This window comes from Podarcis gaigeae (assembly GCF_964106915.1).
Source record: "Podarcis gaigeae genome assembly, chromosome: 10".
In the NCBI taxonomy this organism is placed as follows: domain Eukaryota; kingdom Metazoa; phylum Chordata; class Lepidosauria; order Squamata; family Lacertidae; genus Podarcis; species Podarcis gaigeae.
Genome location: NC_139686.1, coordinates 12401416 through 12419777, shown reverse-complemented (window position 1 = coordinate 12419777; position 18362 = coordinate 12401416). Strand labels below are relative to the sequence as shown.

The window sequence follows — 18362 nt, the reverse complement described above, 5'->3', positions numbered from 1 at the left end:
GGAGGGTACATGTGTAAATAATAATTTCAAAACTTTCAGACAGCACCAACAGAAAACAGTTCTCAACACTTTAATCAGAAATGTGGTTTTCTCCATTCTCTCATTATTTCAGTCATATTATTCAATAAACAACAACTTCAACTTCAACTTCTTCTTCTTCTTTGGCGATCACTAGTAGCCGAGTAATATTGTCTTCCATAAACACGGTTTTAACACAGTCCGTGACTGTGGAGGCCAATTCTGGACCCTCACATCCTTCCACAGTGGGGAAATTGGTTCCCAGGTTAAAATCCCCTAAGCAACATGAAAAGCGCTATGGATATATTTTACATTTCTGAAATGAACATGGGTACAATCAGTTTAACGCTTCCATCTTCATTAACAAGCTTTAGAACGCTACAATCATAGAAACAAGAATAGCCATTCACCTTTTGTGCAACTCCTCATCAGCAAATTCTGTTGGAATGAGAGAGAAGTATTTTCCCATCTTCAACCACAAATTAGACTTGGGGATCCATCCATTGTGAGCATGAATAGCATGTATTTTAGCAAGCTGTCTGGCTATGAGCCTGCAATAAAGTGAAATTTATACCAGAATAAATCCTTTGTATAATTACAAATACATTATTTCAGCTCGGAACATTGAGAATCTATTAGAAGCACATTAATAGGGTGGGAGGAGGTAACGAAATGTGGTCATTATTAAATGGCAACTTAGGACCTATTTGTTCCAGCAGGCCTTTGGAGTGACACCATTTGCATAATTAATATTAATTATTAATGTTCACTGCATTTTGTATTGTGGTTCTAATTTTGCTTTTTACACTGCATTTTTACTGTCTGCCACCCTGGGCTGTCATGAGAGAAGGGGTGGGGTATAAAAATATATATTTTATTATTTTAAAGCACACAAAAAATTCAGTGACTGTTTCTTGGAAGCTGAGGTCATGAGGCTAGGCTAAATAGGCTGAGACTTAATTCAAAAAAGTGAGTAGGAAAACTGATCTGGGATTAGGTGTACAGTCAGTTCTGGCTGAGGATATGATTTCTTGAAGGATCCAGTATGCAGACTGAGAATGTTCCTGGGTGCTCAAGTGGTATCTGTGGCATAAAACACAACCAGGTTAGTCTACTGCAACAAACCCTAGGTGGATCAACCTTTTTTTTTTTTTACTTGTTGAAACTGCAGTTGGAGGCCACAGTGCCAGTGTGGGCCTGTTTTTGGAGTATCTTGCTCCCTAGTGTGAGATCAGAATTAGTTGTTTCTGCGCCCAATTCAAGATCCTCACCATCTCTTGTAAAGCTTTAAATTGTTTAGAACAGAGGTATTTACAGGGCCTCCTACACTTTCACACCTTTTCATGAAGCCTTTCCTAGGAGGCTGTGTAGCGTCCCACTGCCTTCAAGAAGTATGATGAACCAAACACTGGACAGGACCTTCTTGACTGCAGTGTCCAAAATGTGAACTCCCTCCCGAAGGAGGCATTGTCCAGCACTTTCCCTTCAGCAGCTGGTAAAGACCATCTCATTTAGAAATGCATAATATCCTGGCTAGCTGTCTCACTAATTAGGCTCCTGGTTTTTGTTTTTGCTTTTTTTGAACTTACTATATTTCTGTACTCAAGACATTGTGCGATTGGTTTATAAATTCAATTCAATTTTAATTTTTCCAATATATTACCTTAAAAGCCAATTGGGTGCAAAAAATGTTGATAATTTTGATATAAATATAAAATAAATGATGACTTTCCTAAAATTCTTCTATTTGTTTCTACTTGTCTGCAAAAAAACAGGGGTTTCTCACCCGTGGTCCATGGACCCCAGTCCCCGTGAACTGAGCACAAAAGGGGAGATCTCCTCCCTGTTACTTTGAAAATTGCTCTTGTTGGGGGGATATGGGGAGGAGGTTCATAGCTTTCAGATTCTCAAAGGCATCTGTGACCCCCAAAAATGTTATGAGCCGCTGTGCTAAATATGATAAATTACACTGAAATACAGTGATATACATGAATCTGAAGGAGTTGACTAGGATTATGTGAACAGGCAGATTAAATGCTCCATAAAGCAAGATCATTCATTATTGACATCTTTAGAACAGCAATTATTGTCCATCAGCACCACATTTTGCTAAGTTTCTGCTCTGGCAGTAACTTCAAAAACTTTGCTTATTGCTTAGGAAGTTTCCATGGTCCTTGATGGTTCAGTCAGTTCTAAGGCTTTAGCATGGAAGAAACCTGGATATTTGTAATGGCTAGAGCTGAAGTTTTAAACCTTTTTGAGTCCATGGCTCCCTTAACCAACTACAATCTTTCTGCGGCACACCTGTGGGGCTCAGGAGCCCAGTTATGTCACCTGTTGCCTGCAGAGATGGCAGCCTCTTACCCTTTTTCGAACACCTTCTCTTGTGGAGTGTTCCCTCCAAAATGCAAACTATCACCAGTCTTAATGAAACTGAGAGCAGCATTTCTTCCAGTGGTCTGAAGAACAAGCCTGATGACTGAACAGCTCTACTAATCACAAAGTCATCAAATTGGCCCTGCTGCCAGTCAAAGGTAAAATGAAACTTTAAAATCTCTTGTGGATGTAAGAAATCTGGCCCTAAATAGTTGCTGTCAGAGAAGAGAGGAAAAACCAATTAAGTCTCAAGTGTGCCACAATGTTCCTAGAGCCATCACAGGATGAAGTGCTCAAGATGGACAGACTGCCTTCACAATAGTCTAATACAGGGTTCCCCAATCTGGTTTCAAATGTTTTTGGACAAACTCCCATCTTCCCTTATCCAAGCTGTCTGGGGCTGATGGGAGTTTTGGCAAGAACATCTGGAGTTCATCAGGCTGGGAAGGCTAATCTTACAAATTTGAAAAAGTAATTGTAGCAATGTCTATTATGTTCCACATAGTCACGTTTGAATGTCCCATGCAGATTATTCTGGAAAAGTTCTGGGAACAAGGAAGGATAGAAAAAGACAGAATAAGCAAACAATCAGATATCTTTGGGTGACAGAGGACAGCCAAACTAGAGAAACAATGGAAAGAACACATTGCAAGACAGATTAAGAAAATTAAGGAGGGGCAAGTCCATGAAGAGACTTCAAGGAAAGACTAAGTTAAATGTGTCAGAGGCCGAAGCAATGGGGAACCAGTAAAGACATTTGAAATGGGTGTGCCACCTGGTTCGAACAATGGCAACTGAATTGCTTTGGCAGCCATTACGGACAGAGAAGTAACACAAGCATGTCAGAAAAAAGAAAGTTACAGTAGTTAAGATGGCAGGTGACCACAGCATGAGCCAGTGTTTTAGCCAACAAATAGAGGAATGGCTGGGTAACAATACAATACAATATTGTAGCAGCTGCCTATACTTACGGTCAATCCTCTAAGTATCTATTCATCCTCAAAAATAGCATTGTCTCAGGAATGGGGCATCAGGCACCACAGAGTCCTGTGGAATATGCAGCATGGGAATATACCTAACATCACTCTTTAGAAGAAAGAGTGCTGAAGGGCTTACCGAAAAATCTCTGGGTTGCAAACATGTTCCGGATCCAGTGCTTCGCCTTCCATAAACTCATAGCACAGGCCGTTGCGGAAAGTACAGTAAAGTTGTGGAGCACAGCCGTGCGCCTGCAACACACGGAAGCTCTTCACTTCTTCCTCTCGATCAACTAACAGCTCTGTTTTATTTCCATAAATTCTAACAAGGACAACATCATCCATTTCCTCACCCACGTAACAGCCAATAAGCTTATTGGTGATTCCATCTGTAAATACCTGTAAGGAAGAGTAATTCAGATTTGTTTTAATTAAAACTTACTCCTACTACCACTACTGTATATTTATTTATACCCCTATTTCCCCTAACAGGGCCTCAATATGGCTTACAGATAAAGCAGGAACAGCTATAGTCATTCATGGCTTCCTGTTTCACAAGAGTGAGAACAGGTGCTCTTTGACGAAGGCAGGACAGACTGACATGCTGCAATGCACCATGGCAGAGCCTGCTTTGGTGATTGATAGATTCAGTCCCACAGCAGGAGGATAGAAAAAGAAAACCAAAATACTCCAAGGAAGGTTGTCAATGAGTACCTGACTATTCTCTCAGGGGTGAGTGCACAAATGCATCCCACCAATCCACACAAATTTAGGTTAGACCTGCAGGACAGAACCCTTTATGGCAAGTCCACCTCTTCATTCTTGGTCAAAAGAGGTGGTTGCTCAGAAGCAGTATCTCCAGAGACAAATAAGAGAACCTCCTCTTGTAGTGAGTGCTGGGGTACTCTTCTGTGATGAAAGGATACCTTGGTCAAGCCAAACTTGTCTACCTTGTAGTAATGATAAATACAAAGCGATAAGTCCAAGTGGCCACCTTGCAAATGTCTTCCAAAGAAGAAAATATTATCTTTACACATTGGAATGGAAGTACTTCTCAGTTAGCTTTGTAGTTCATTGCCACAAGATGTACTGACTGCCACTAGCTTAGAACAGACAAGTGGATGTGTCAACAATGACTATTAGCTGGGATAACTGAAAATAGAATCTCTGTTCAGAGACATTGCAAATCCAGCATCAGATGCTAAGAACACACAGAGTGGCTATTGTCACCCCACCCCCTGGCACATTCCTCAGGGCTGCCAACCATTGTTCCTTATAGTGGCAGGATGCTGGACTAGATTTTTCACCAGCTACAGAATGACAATACTTATGTACTCCATATAGGAGCAAACTTTGTCTCTTAGTACAAGATAAAACACAACTCCCCAAGTGTTACAAGACCACACAAGAAAACATTTTAAATGAACTGATTTGACTTTTTTTTTGCATTCACAAAAGCTACGCAGAGATATTTAATCACACTGATAAGCTATAGTTTAAAAAATAATAATCAGGTTTCTAGTAGTCAGTAGCGTAAATTAGTGAAGTCTTCCACAAACAGAAAAACTGCTCCCTCACCCAGTGTCGCCACCCCACCTCTAGCTCCTTAGATTTTATATTCCAAACAGCTGTATGCCATGTGGTTGAATTTATTTAGGATGAATTTGAAAACAGCTTCATTGGCACATGTTTTTGTATAGTTTATCACTGATGGATTGATGTTTACACACAGATGTTTTGGTTTCTGTGATCTCTTGGACTATACTGTCATGTTAATTATAGTATAGGGCCCAAGATACACAATATTTTACACACCCAAAAAAAGGGATCAATATTCAAGTATGACACAGTATTTCCTAGAATAAAATAATATATTCCAATGCAAAAACCGTATTGCCTAATATAATGGCATGCTTACCAGGGCATGACACTGCCTGAAGAAGTTGCTAAAGACACTATGAATTACAGAATGAAACACATGAAAAGTCCTGCTCATAAAGTTAACAGCAGAGGCAGACTAATAATAGACATTAAGATAATGATTTTAAGCTATACTGCATATTTATTTTGAATTTATGCCGTTACACAGACCAGAAATTAAAATGAGCAACATGGAATACAAAAATATGATATGAATTGCTGAATTACTAATGTGATTAATGACATACATTAAGGAATTCTACATGCACAGAAATAATCTAAGTTAATGCAGTCAATTCTGACTCATTCAAGCGCCATTTTTCTTGCTCTAATATCTATGAGCCAGGGAGGTCAAGTTAACAGAATAGTACTGCCAATTCCAAGCAAGGGGTAACTTCAATCTTTATCAATGTTTAAACAGATGCTATACTGCCTGCAAAATGTATTACTAAGAATTTTGATGAGCTCTGTCTTGTGAAGACCACAGTTGTGCTAGTCCCTTCCACTAGCAGATATGTATTGAATTGTTTTCAATTTCAAGCTAAGAGTAAAGAGGGTCCAACTCTCTGCAAAATGCAGTCTTCATTTTCTAAGCTCTACCATTTTCAGCCATTTTGAAGTGGTCCTAAAACTGCTCGTTCTCGCTTAACTTCCTCCCAGAATTTCCTCAAACCTAAGACTTTCCATTAAGGTTTAAATCCCCATCCACAAATGAAATAAAGTCTAACTACAAATGCACACATTTACCCTTGGTGACCCTTATCTCTTATCTCTCACCTCCATATAAATTTAAACTATGGGGTCATCAGGGCAAGGACCCATCCTCTGAGCATGTCATGGTGCTACTGTATACATAGCGGTACCCCATTTTATCCTCCCATTAATCCAGTGATGTCCATTTGCACCCTGGTCTCCTCAGTCCAAATCCATGGTACTCACTCTACCACAATGGCCATTTTGTGTGAAACACCTGAATAAGACAGTGCAAAGTCAGTGGGCCGCAAGGTTGACAGGTCTTGGTTGAAAAATAAATGAATGGGAGCCTATAGCCTGATTCTATCCAGCCCTCAAGAGTCCTCCAGCCCACTCTGGCAAAGCACAAGCAGGTAGAAGGTTCTTCTCCACAGAAAATGAAGTGAGGTGATAGAAGTGAGTTGGGTGAGGACCAGAGAAGGTGAAGACTGGGTTGGGTGACAATCAAATCCATGATTGCAAAAGTATCTCTTGGGCCATACGGCTGCCCCCCCCACACACACACTTTTTGTGGGTCATATAGCCCTTGTGCACTCTGCTCCATTACTTAATATTTTCTTTCCTGCAGTTGCATATTTTAGACACTGGATGTCACTGTGGGACTTTGCTGAATATACTCAGCAATCTTCCATTGCCTTTTCAGTAAATCTTTTAAGTACATGAACTTCAGGCTTGGCTGACTGCTGGTAACAAAGGTATTCCACAAAACAGATGCTTAGGACATGGAGAGCCAAGGTGGGGGGGGGGGTGATTAGTGATTCACTGTACAACTAAGTTACAATACCTCAAACTGCAGTTCTGTCTACACTGTGCAAGTGCCGAATCTGTCCAACAAAGCAAGCCAATTTCAAGTCCACTCACATAAATTACGCCTATGACACAAGCAGTACTTCATCCAAATTAAAATACAGGTGTGTTTTACCTGTTTTATTACTAGCTATAGCACATGAGGTGAGTTACCTGGATCAGAATTCAGTTCTCTGCTTTAACAGTCATTATTATGATCATGAACCAGTCTCTCCTACCCAACCCACAGGGTTATTGTAAGGAAACAACTACAAAAGCATTTAAAACATTGATGGGGTTCAATTAATTGGTATTTCTACATGGATTTGTAATACTCTTAAAAGACAACCAGCAGCAGTACTTTGAAAGAGGATTAGAATCTAATCTCTATAAATTTCACACTTATCCAAATGCTTTAATTGCTGAATGCTGAATGCTGGTCATTCTTTTAAGTCATTCATTTCTCCTCAGTGTGTCAATGTGCAAACAATTCTGTTTAAAAGCAAAACAGCAAAATCTAGATCTAAATTACTTTCTCTAGCACCCAGACCCATGCAAACCAAATTATACAATAATCCAGAGACAGAGTGCTATAGCCATTTGCTTATAAAGGATCATAAAGCACATGCTTCAGTTTTCATATGATGATTACTACGTATTTGCTCCAGGCCTCATAGTTTGTCACATTATGTCACATGACCAGATGATTCTAATCTAGATTACAAAATAGCTGTTGCATAATGTCATAAAATACATGTCACTGAACTATTTACCAATTCAAATATTCTATAAACATTCTAGTAATAATCTCTTCTTTTTTATTAATAGTACCTTTATTTTCAAAATGGAAAGGAGAAATGTCTTATTTTTACATCAAAAAGGTTATGGTTAAGAGTTATCTAAGTAAAAGTAACTGAATTGTCAGTGCCATAGTAGAAATGTGTGCTGCTAAACAAAACATCTGGTGTGAAAAAACTAATGAGTATCAGCTCTCATGCAAACATAGCAGGAAGCCAGATAATTTGACAAGAATTACGTACTAAGGTTTAAGGTGCAAGTGAACAGAACAAGACCATAGTTGACAAGCACAAGAAAAGAATCTTAGTAACGGAAGTCTCAAAAAGTCAGATCACTGGAGAATAGATACCAAACCATAGAACTACATGAAAGATTTGTCTTTAACTCCAGGTTCTAGAATTGAGCTCTGTGTGTTAAAAAAAAGTAGCTGGGTAATAGTCATTGAAAATGACAGCGTATCATGCAAGCCAGGAAGTCATGTGACCACATCTAGTTTGAGAGTGCATCCTAGAGGCAGCCAACCTTTTTGAACTCAATGACACATTCAAAAACCTGAGGTCCCAGAGTAGGTTATAGCAGGGTTTTTTTAATAATAAAAAAACAATATTAAGAACAATTTAAAACAGCTTACAGACCTATACTCAGGTCTACTCAAAAGTTAAGTCCCACTGAGATGAGTGTGTGTAGGACAGCAGCCTTAGAAAAAAAGAATGTGGTAATAGATCAAGCTCTATTCTAAACTGTAACGAATGACAAAGGCTGTAATTAAAGATAATCCACTGAGTTGATGTGCATGCACACAAAAGCTCATACCAATAACTAACTTAGTTGCTTTTTAAGGTGCCACTGGAAGGATTTTTTTTGTTTGTTTGTTTCAACATGGCTACCTACCTGAGTTGATAATGGTTAGACTTTTAAAAGGCCAATGCCAAAGCTTAACATAACTCCAAAATAGCAATTAATACACTGGCTAAGTGAAACTTGAAGCTGCAATATAATGCTGCTGCTAAGTAAAAAACAAAACAGAATACCCCTCTACAATGGAGCTAGTATGCCAACCTTCAGCTAACTTGCTGCAGCTTAGTTTAGGAATAACCATTTCTGAAAATTCTACAGGGTAGAGACATGGTTCACTATAAGATATTAAAACAATACAACTGGAGGAAGTGCTGTTTCCCTTTCAGTTTCACATTCGTATTACCAGTATTTGTTGGCACTTTCATAATCTATATTACAATAAATGACCCACCCAGAATATAGCATGCAAAAAAAACACTCAACTTCCATGGCCTGGTCTTGAGTGAACTAGTCTTCCCTCAGTTGACCAGGCTGTACTAATCTTACACACACACAAAATATATATATTTACATTTTTAAAAAATCTTATACCACTTTCTTCTCGTCATACAACTGAGTGGCTCACAAAGTAAACACCCCCAAACATCAACAGTGTATAAAGCATTTTTAGAAAACCTGTAACCATATATAAAAAATAATAAAATGATATAAGGAACAGCACAAGCACATATCAAATTTAAAGCATTCAGCCAAGGGTCTTCTCAAACTAGGTTTTATGACTTCTGTTCTATTATGGAGTAATCTGTCCCAACAGCTGAAAGTTGTCAGTGTACTACATAATACTGTTAGTTAAATCAGCTGTAGAAGCATTTATCCTGTTGCAAACTGTTGAATTTTATTGCTTAGATGTAAGCCCTTAATTCATCTAATTTTATATACGGTCTTCTAATTATTCTACTCAATTTTTGTTTGGTAGGTTGTGTCAACCAAATCACATATGATCGATGGGTGTGTTCTTCAAAACAGCTCACAACCAGATTCACCTCTACATGGGCACTAGCCATTATGTTTGTTCAGCAGAAGTTCCAAACTTCTAGGAGAAAGAGATAGACCAGAGCTTCAAGTAACTATTTGCTACTTCTTTAACAGAAATAGTTGGTTAAAGTATCCTTTTCAAAAAGGAAACACAATAGTCATTCTTCCTCACGCAACTATTTAGTGCCTTCTTCTCAACATGCGCAATGAAGACCAGCAGTCCTCACTGAAAATAGCAATGTGAACCACATATAACTAATCAGGGATGGCGCCAACTAACACTGCTTGTAAAATTAAGTGCAAATGCACTCATTTTCAAAAGTACATATTCAAAATACATATTTGAAGTGTGAATGAGGACTACCTGTTTGAGAATGCAAATTTGTACTGCGTAAAGAAAGGTACCAGACAGAAAGCTATCTATTTCAGGAGTTTATATCTGAAACAAATCCATTTATTGCAGCCTTATATTATAAATCACAAGATACCTGTATATGGTAACTAGAAATTCCAAGATGACGACACAGAATTCTATTCCAGTAACCGAATGGGATGGTATAGAAGGAATGGATTGCTCTGTACCTTCTCTGCCAGCTCACTTGGCTCCTATAATAGTTGCAGCGAGGGAGAAGGATTGCACTGTCCCTCATTCACCAACCTGCTTGGCTTCCTTGCTAGAGGAAGCAAAGCCTCTTGTTTTCTGGCAGCACAGAAGTTAACTGGCCACTACACTTTTCAGCTGGTCATGCAGGAGGCAACGCATGACCAATATAGAAATCAAGTGGTCTGGCAGTAGTCGTGAACTGCTCCATTTCTCCAAGGCTAGTCATCCATCCTGGATACATACCCTAGAACATCTAAACTGGATAAATACATTTAATTCACTATGGCTCAATTCAAACAGACTGACTCATGCATTGTGGAATGCCACAGTCACAAACTATGCCTCACGGTGACTGAGCAGCATTTGTACTCAACTTTCTCTCATAGTTTGAAGCACAAGCAATCATTTCTCGTGCAAAACTAAGCCAGCACTGTGGTTTGTTTCCTCTTAGCCACGGAGGACCCAATTTGAACAGTGCACACGAGCTTTTTTTAAAAAAACAAACCTGTGGCTTACTGTAACGTGTAGATGAGGAGAATCCTTCAAATCATTATTATAAGATTGAGAATGTGCCATGGACTCATGCAGCCCATCCTATACTTTCCCCCTCACTGTGGATTGCCTCCTCCATGTCTAATTTTCTCTAACAGCTTGCTACAACATATGAATTGGGCAACTACTTCCAATCAAGTATAATCCATGTCAAACAATGAATTGTATGTTACAGCTAAAGACATGCGTCCTAATGGTCAGGAGGAAACTCCATTAATTTTTGTGGTTTTATATTGTAAACCACCCTGTGATTCTCAGATGAAGGGCTGTATAGAAATATTATTAATTCCCAGAGACAAGTGTGTACATTCCTGTTCCAGAATATTCTATTTGAATCATACCTAATCAGAAATGCTATACATAGCCTCTAGGCCAAAACTAATCTCAGTTTACAAACTTAATCTGTTCTGAAAGTCCGTTCTTAAACTGAAACCATTCTTAAACCGAGGCGTGCTTTCCCCTAATGAGGCCTCCCGCTACCGGCGCCCTTCCACCGTTCAGATTCCATTCTTACTGAGGTAAAGTTCGCAAACCAGGACACTACTTCCAGTTTTGCGGAGTTCATGAATTGTTTGTAAACTGGACTGTTCTTTAACCAAGGTACCACTGAAATTTAAGCTGCTTAACCACTATTTACTCTTTCTAGTGAGACCACCCTCACAGGCATGCTTAGTAGGAATGAAGGAGAGGGCTTTGGAACTCTCACCTTGAGAAGCTAGGTATCTGAAGAAGTGTGCATGCACACGAAAGCTCATACCAAGAACTGACTTAGTTGGTCTTTAAGGTGCTACTGGAAGGAATTTTTTTGTCTTGAGAAGCTAGGTGAAGACTTTGTTCCAACAGGCTTTTGGAAACTGACAGTTTTTAATGAAATGACTAGTGCCATGCTATTTTCATTATAATCATTGCTATGGTTTTAATAGAGTTAAGATATATATGTATTAAATTGTTTTTAATGATTATTTTCTATGTTTTTAACAGTTCTAATATTTATCTGTAAACTGTCTTGAGTCCCATGAGGGAAAAAGATGGAGTATAAATAAATATAGCAATAATTATAATATATACTCCCTGTCACTGATGTGGGGTAGAAATTTTTGCAAAGCAGAATTTTTATTTATTTTCAAATGGAAACATTTTTACGTATTTCATAAGTTAATTTGTAATAATGTAAACTGCAAATATAATATTGTAATTAATGTTTTTAGGTGATTATCCCTAGAAATCATGTGAGAATAAATATCACTGATCTGTAGGCAAAAGGGAGAGTAAAAATAATAAATATGTTATTTTAGAAGAGTTTATCTGGGATGATTATGTATTGTATTGATTTTTAATTCTTGTACATGCTTAGAGCTGTTGATCTTATTTATTTTAATACTGCACTACCTCCTTCAACATATATTTAGAGAGGAAGTATTTATAATATTTAAGTAAATAAATCGAAACAAAAAGAATCCAATTTTTAATGGGATTCACCACACTGGTCATGCAGGTCAAGTAAAATCCCAAGCTAAAAGGTTTTAGTACAGGCGCCCCCCCACTTATGCGGGGGTTATGTTCCAGGTGCCTGTGCACATAAATAAACACCATGTAAGTAGACAGAACCTTCTAAAAGCCCCTTTCTCCTGCTCTACAGCTTTCTCTCCACACATCTCCCTCTTCAACAACAGTTGAAGCTCTTGGGCTGGCGGGAGGCTGCTGCTGCTGCTGTGGAAATCAGCTGCTAGGTGGGGAGGCAGAACAGCCTAAACAAATCTCTTTGGTCTCTCTGGGGCTTCCTCTGCCCTCACTGAAGTCCTCTTCAGAGTCCAGGAAAGGTCTCCTTGCAAACAACTAGGATTTTCCAGCTCTCTCCTGCTATCTCCTGGTTTGAATCTACCTATTTATTTATGTATTTCCTGGCACCATGCATATATGCAGTTGTGCACAAGTCACTTATGTGTAATAGGGTGTGTGTGCCTGTAGTGACATCAGACTGGAGGGCCCCTGACAAGCTAAGTGTAAAAGAAGTGAACTTTGCTGAAATAGATTAGTTGTCATCAGCAAGTCAAGAGTTCTTTTGAGTTGCTAAATTTTAGTGTAAACAAGTTTCAGCAACTTAACTTTTGAGCAGTACATGCTATTTTGAATTTTCATAAGCATTCCAATAAAAAACATTTAAACCACATTAAATGTGAATTAATAGTCTAAAATAAAATGTTTCAGATACTGGGACAAAAAACTAATAATGATTTGTTTACTAAATACATGTTAAAAAGGCAAGCTAAATTAAATCACTCCAAGGCATAAGATTTTTTCCCTCATTGCCAACTGAAAATTTCCCAAATAAACCTACATCACTGATGTGTATTTTTTAGAAGTACAAACATCGGCAAGCATAAACAGATCTTCAACATCCCTAACCAAGAAGTCGAATAAGCTCTGCATCACCCATGTCAGGAAGATAATCCAGTCAAATGTTGAATTTTTTAAATAACAGCTACAAAGCAACTTTTATGAAGACCACAAGCTGTCCCAATATTAAGACCAACTCTACTGTCATATCTGTTTGCCTGTAACCTACCTGAGCCAAGAGATTCAGGGCAGATTCTTTTAAAGCTATTACTATAAATGCATCTCTTGCAGTAAGGAACTCCAAAAGGTTTTCTGGCTAACCCACAGAAGGTATATTTGTATAATGTTTTATATCAGCTATATTCTGTTTGTAACCCTTCCCCTCCCACACTTTAAAACAATGCAACTATACACCACAAAGTGCAAAATAAAGCTATTTAACATACATATTTCAATTTATCAACTTAACATGCTACGTTTATTACTACAATGCAAAACCTCTGAGATTGGGTAAACACCAATTTTGAAGCAGAAAATGGTTAGAAGGGTGACGTTGCCCCTGAAAAGACTTGAAAGAGAGACAAGAAAGGAAGACAAGGGGTTATATCTAATGCTAGCCATACAGAGAGAAGACCCATTGAAAGGAAAGGACTAACTTGGTTCATTAATTTCAGTGGGTCTGAGTGTAACTTAGTTGTATACAAGCTTATGCCACTTTATTCATGCTCTCCTTCAGAATGTTTAGGATCTAGCCTTTATTTCCTATGTGCTGCATCAATGCAATAGTTCATTAACACCTTTCCTTGAGGTGAAAGTGATAACCTAAAGCTGTCCCATGCTTAATTATTCAGTAGAGTGCGAAAGATTTGACAGGGACAATGTTTAGGGAAAAGGTGAACAACTACAATGTGCTCTCTGAGAGAAAATACAGAAGAGTATTCACTCAACTCCTGCTGCTTTATTATTGTAACGCTTAAATCCCTCTACAAAGAAAAGTGCATTGGGGAAAGGGTGGAGGAACATATTGTCCTCCCAGCATTCCTTTGGGCTAAAACGTGACAGAGAAATTCAAGTTTTTCTTATGGTTTTTCTGGAAAGACAAGGAGAGAAAAGAATGCTGACTTCCTCAATTGAGATTTGTATAGATGATGTGTGCTTGCTACATGGCAACCCCTTTGCCTCTCAAGCTATACACTGCAAAAGCCTACATGGCAACCTATACTAAGGAACCCAGCCCAGCCCAGCCCCCAACCCCCCATCTCTCTTGTTCCATTTCCCCCTTCCTGCAAACTAGCATGTTTTATGTGTGAAAATCAGTTCAGGGTGGATCCCATTTTAAAACAATCATAACCTCGTGAAACAGGGTTGAGAGGGGGGAAGCAAGAGAGAGAAGAGATGAACCCTGTGGAAAGAGAGAAGCAAGAGGTGAGGGTTTTTTTAAGGAAAGGTGAGCAGGGAAAGCTTATTCTCCCTTTCTCTATATGCATGGTATACACACCCACAAGTACACATAAGACTTCAGGCTATACTACAAGAATACACAAGCTCACCAACACACACGCAACTCCCTGCCCTATATCCTTCAGGCTATATTAATAGAGTACAAGCACAGTCAGATACAAAGATGTATCACATGTGCACTCCTCCCTATTTTGCATCTGTTGAGCTACGTTGCTGGAATAAAAGCTCAAACATACCTACAGGTATCTCTCTCTCTCTCTCTCTCTCACACACACACACACACACACGTATATTACACACTGCCATGTCACATAAACACATATATATTACACACAAGTGTATTACACACACATGTATTAAACCCAGGCATATCATATATGCACATACATATTACATGCAAGCATATTACACACTTGTATTTAATATGCATGTGTCACACACACACACACATATGTATCACATACATACACTACACACACTCTCTCACACACACACTCCTCCCCATCGTGTATCATCTGAGCTGTTACCAGAATATAAGCGCTCTCTCCCTCTCTCTAACACACAGGCGTATCAAGCCATAGGAGCACGCATCCCTCCCCCCCCCCCAGCTCTATAATTAGAACACGGCTCGGGTTCCGACTCGTCCGCCTTGCACAGAAACGTGCGTGTGTGAGCGCGCGCCTCCGTGTAGTCGATGTACGAGTTGGAACCGCACGGGCACAGCGCGCACGCCCAACCTGCCTGCTCCTCCTTCCTTCGGGCTGCGCGAGCGGAATGGAAGCCGAGGCTGCCCGAGCCGCTCTCTCCCTCCTCCTCTCTCATTCTCCCCCTCAAGAGGGAAGCGCTGAGGAGAGACAGAAAGAGAAAGACAGAGCCGCCGCCGCCGCTCCTACTCCTCCCTCGCCTCGCCTCGCCACAATGGCTGCCCGCCATCTCTCCCCCTCCCCACAACCTGCCTCCTCCTCCTCCTCCTCCCGCTTCTCTCTCTCTCTCTTCCCCCCCCTCACAGCCACCCTCCGCCGCTTCGCCTCAGCCGTTACCTTCAGCGTCACCTCCTCGGGCTTCCAGGCGGGCCTCAGTTGGCTGAGGAGACGGAGGGCCCCGCGGCGGTAGCCGGGCCCGCCTCCTCCTCCTTCTCCATCTCCGCCGCCGCCGCCTCCCGCCCCCGAAGCGGGGTCCCTCTCGCTCACGACGACGTCCAGCTTGGGCACCTCAGGCGAGCCCGGCGGCACGTGGATGTAGTTGGCCATGGAGGCGGCGACGGCGGCGGTGGGCGAGCGCAGGCGGCGACGGAGCCTCGGCAGCAGGGCGAGACGGCGGCGGGCGAAGAGGAGCGGCGGCAGCAGCAGCAGCGTCGTCGTCGTCGTCGTCGTCACGCGAGCGGGAGCAGCCGGCAACTGAGCGGCGCGAGACCAACTGGCGGAGGGAGGCAGCCAAAGAGGCGGCCGGCGATTGGCTGGCTCGCCTTTCTTTCTCTTCTCGCTCTCCTCCCTCCACGCCCCTTTCCCCGTTTCCTCGGATTGGGAAGGGGAAGCTCCGCCCCTCTCCCACCAGCCTATTTATAGATGCGGGTTTTCTGGTAGGCCCCGCCCTCGCTTTTCTCCCCCACAATGCTCTTCTTCGTTTTCACGCGGACAGACACACACACACACACTCTTCGCAGACTTCTCCGCCGAGGTTCTCTCGCCGCGGGGCATGCCGGGAGAGACGGGTGTGGGCGGGGCTGGTTCTCCAGAGCGCGGGGGGCGGGCCCCCGTCAATGGAACGCTCGCGCCTTCGCTGTCAATGGAATGTTCGCGTCTCCGCCCTTCTCTCCCCCCCCCCCGCACCCAAACCTCCCTCCCATTCAGTTATATGGTCCACGATTGACGTGCCTTTTTCCCAGACAGGTTTTTTTCTCCGGTGACTCCCCCCCCCCTTTTTTGCCAAAAATGACAGAATTACAGAGTTGCCCCAAGTCCTTTAAGGACCTAGCACCACCCCTAGCAAAGGGACTAGCCGTGGGGCGGGGAGGGCATGTCTGACGTTCAGACATTTGTGTACACAGATTTAGACGCTCATTGAGTGTGACGTAGGAAGATCCCTTTGTAGATTTGCACAGCTGGGTGTCCGTAGCCGCAGCGCACACAGATCATACTCCTGCTGCGGAAAATTGCATGTCAACATTGCAGCTCAACTGGTACCCACAGGCTTCACACTTGAACATAGGAATAGCTGTGCAGTTCCAATGATTGCATACACTTGAATGTCACGTGTGAATAACGTTTTATGAGTGCACAGCTCAAGTAGGGCTCATTCCACCAACTTTGCTAAAAGCCCACTGTGCCAGATGGTCATTGCAGGAACAACTATTTAGAAATTGGTGTCTGACATTTGATTTTTGTTCTTCCCTTCCTGTCCCTTTTTCCTTGCGTGTCATTTTAAAATAAAGATTGTAAGCCTGCGGGTGGGGACTGGGTGTGTGGTTGTGGGTGCGTTTAAACCACTCTGGGAGGCTTTCAGGCTGAAGAGCAGGGTACCAATGCTCTAAAACAAACAAATGGATTTAATGCAACACTTAAGTCTTCCTTACGTCTTACTCATTTGAGGCAGAGTTGCCATGATCACAGTTTGATTAATCATAACAGAAGGAGGAAATGGGACTGCACATTGGCTTAGCTGAAAGATCAGCACCCATCAGTCTCCTCCTATGACTGTCATAATATGGCAGCCATTCCACCAAGAAAGAAGTTCAGGGCCTCAGCTGAGAGACCAACAACTTTCAGCTCTTCCTTTCCCCAAATACTGTTTCGAGGGGGTCATTACAAAACCCCACAACTAAGACTGAGTTGCCTGAGTTTACCAACTCCCAGCACCTCCTCCTCCCTACAACTCCTTTTTCCTTTGTGTCCTGTCTTTAACACTGCAAGGCTGTCAACTGTCTTATTTTGTGGCCGATCAGCAAAGTAAAAAAAAAAATGCTTCAGATTAAATAATAAGACCATCACTTCGCAATCCCCTTACAGTTTTTGGATAGCTCAGTCAGTAGAGCACGAGACTTTTAATTTCAGGGTTGTGGGTTTGAGCCCCGTGTCGAGCAAAAAGATCCCTGCATTCCAGGGGGTTAGACTAGATGGCCCTTGTGACCCCTTCCAACTATGGATTTCTAGGATTCTAGGACTGGGATGAAAAAAGAGAAATGAGCTTATTGAGCAATTGTATCCTTGTCCATACATAACACAGGAATGTGTGCAACCTCAAAATCTCCAAAGAACTTTCAGGAGCTGAAATTCGGGGCATGACCCAGACCAGATTGACTTGTACATTCATTTTGTAATGCCTCAAGGCTGGATTGATGGGTGTGTCCAATGTTAATGAAAATGTGCAGAGTTCATTTTATCTGAATCATTTTGAACCTTGTCCCTATATTGACTTGAAAGCTTTCTCTCCCCCACCCCCTTCAGAGGATATTCAGCATATCTAACCAGGCATTTGCACCAGTCATTTACTTCCAAGTAAATACACTTCTGTCCCAGACATAAGTCTTCTTCATGTGTCTTCTTCAGCAACTATTAACCCTTCCATATTTACACAGTGCTATTCACTCCTTCATCCACTTGGTATTACTGTATTCTCTACTTAATGACTGATCCCAAAAAGAGAAAGAGGGACCTGAGGAAATGATTAATGAAAGCGAGATGGTTATCTAGTGGAAAAAAATGTGCCATTCAAATGCAAAAGATTAACCCTGCAGCACAGGTCAGGCAAACTCTCATCAACTAATAGTTCAGCTATTAATGGTTGCAAAGTAAATTACAGCCCCTGACGCAACAGCGTTTACTGCCAAGCACAGTGCATGGCATCACTGCATGCTTATGTAATTGCTGGCTCCTTTCATTTATGTTTATGTTATATGATTGTCTGCTTCCGTAGCATATTTCAATCCAGAATCCTTTCCTTTATTGGCG

General features: G+C 41.3%; 1 protein-coding gene across 1 annotated transcript in view; it reads right to left on the bottom strand.

Annotated features, from left to right (window-relative positions):
• The window catches only part of ETNK1 (ethanolamine kinase 1), a 37275-nt gene extending 19349 nt beyond the window's left edge, over nt 1–17926 (bottom strand). The window contains exons 1-3 of the mRNA XM_083700790.1: nt 15456–17926; nt 3511–3770; nt 429–569 (exon numbers count right to left, since the gene is read on the bottom strand). Coding sequence (XP_083556916.1) covers nt 429–569; nt 3511–3770; nt 15456–15665 — 611 coding nt within the window. The 5' untranslated portion in view covers nt 15666–17926. The remainder of the gene's footprint in view (nt 1–428; nt 570–3510; nt 3771–15455) is intronic.
• Nucleotides 17927–18362: the final 436 nt, after the last annotated feature.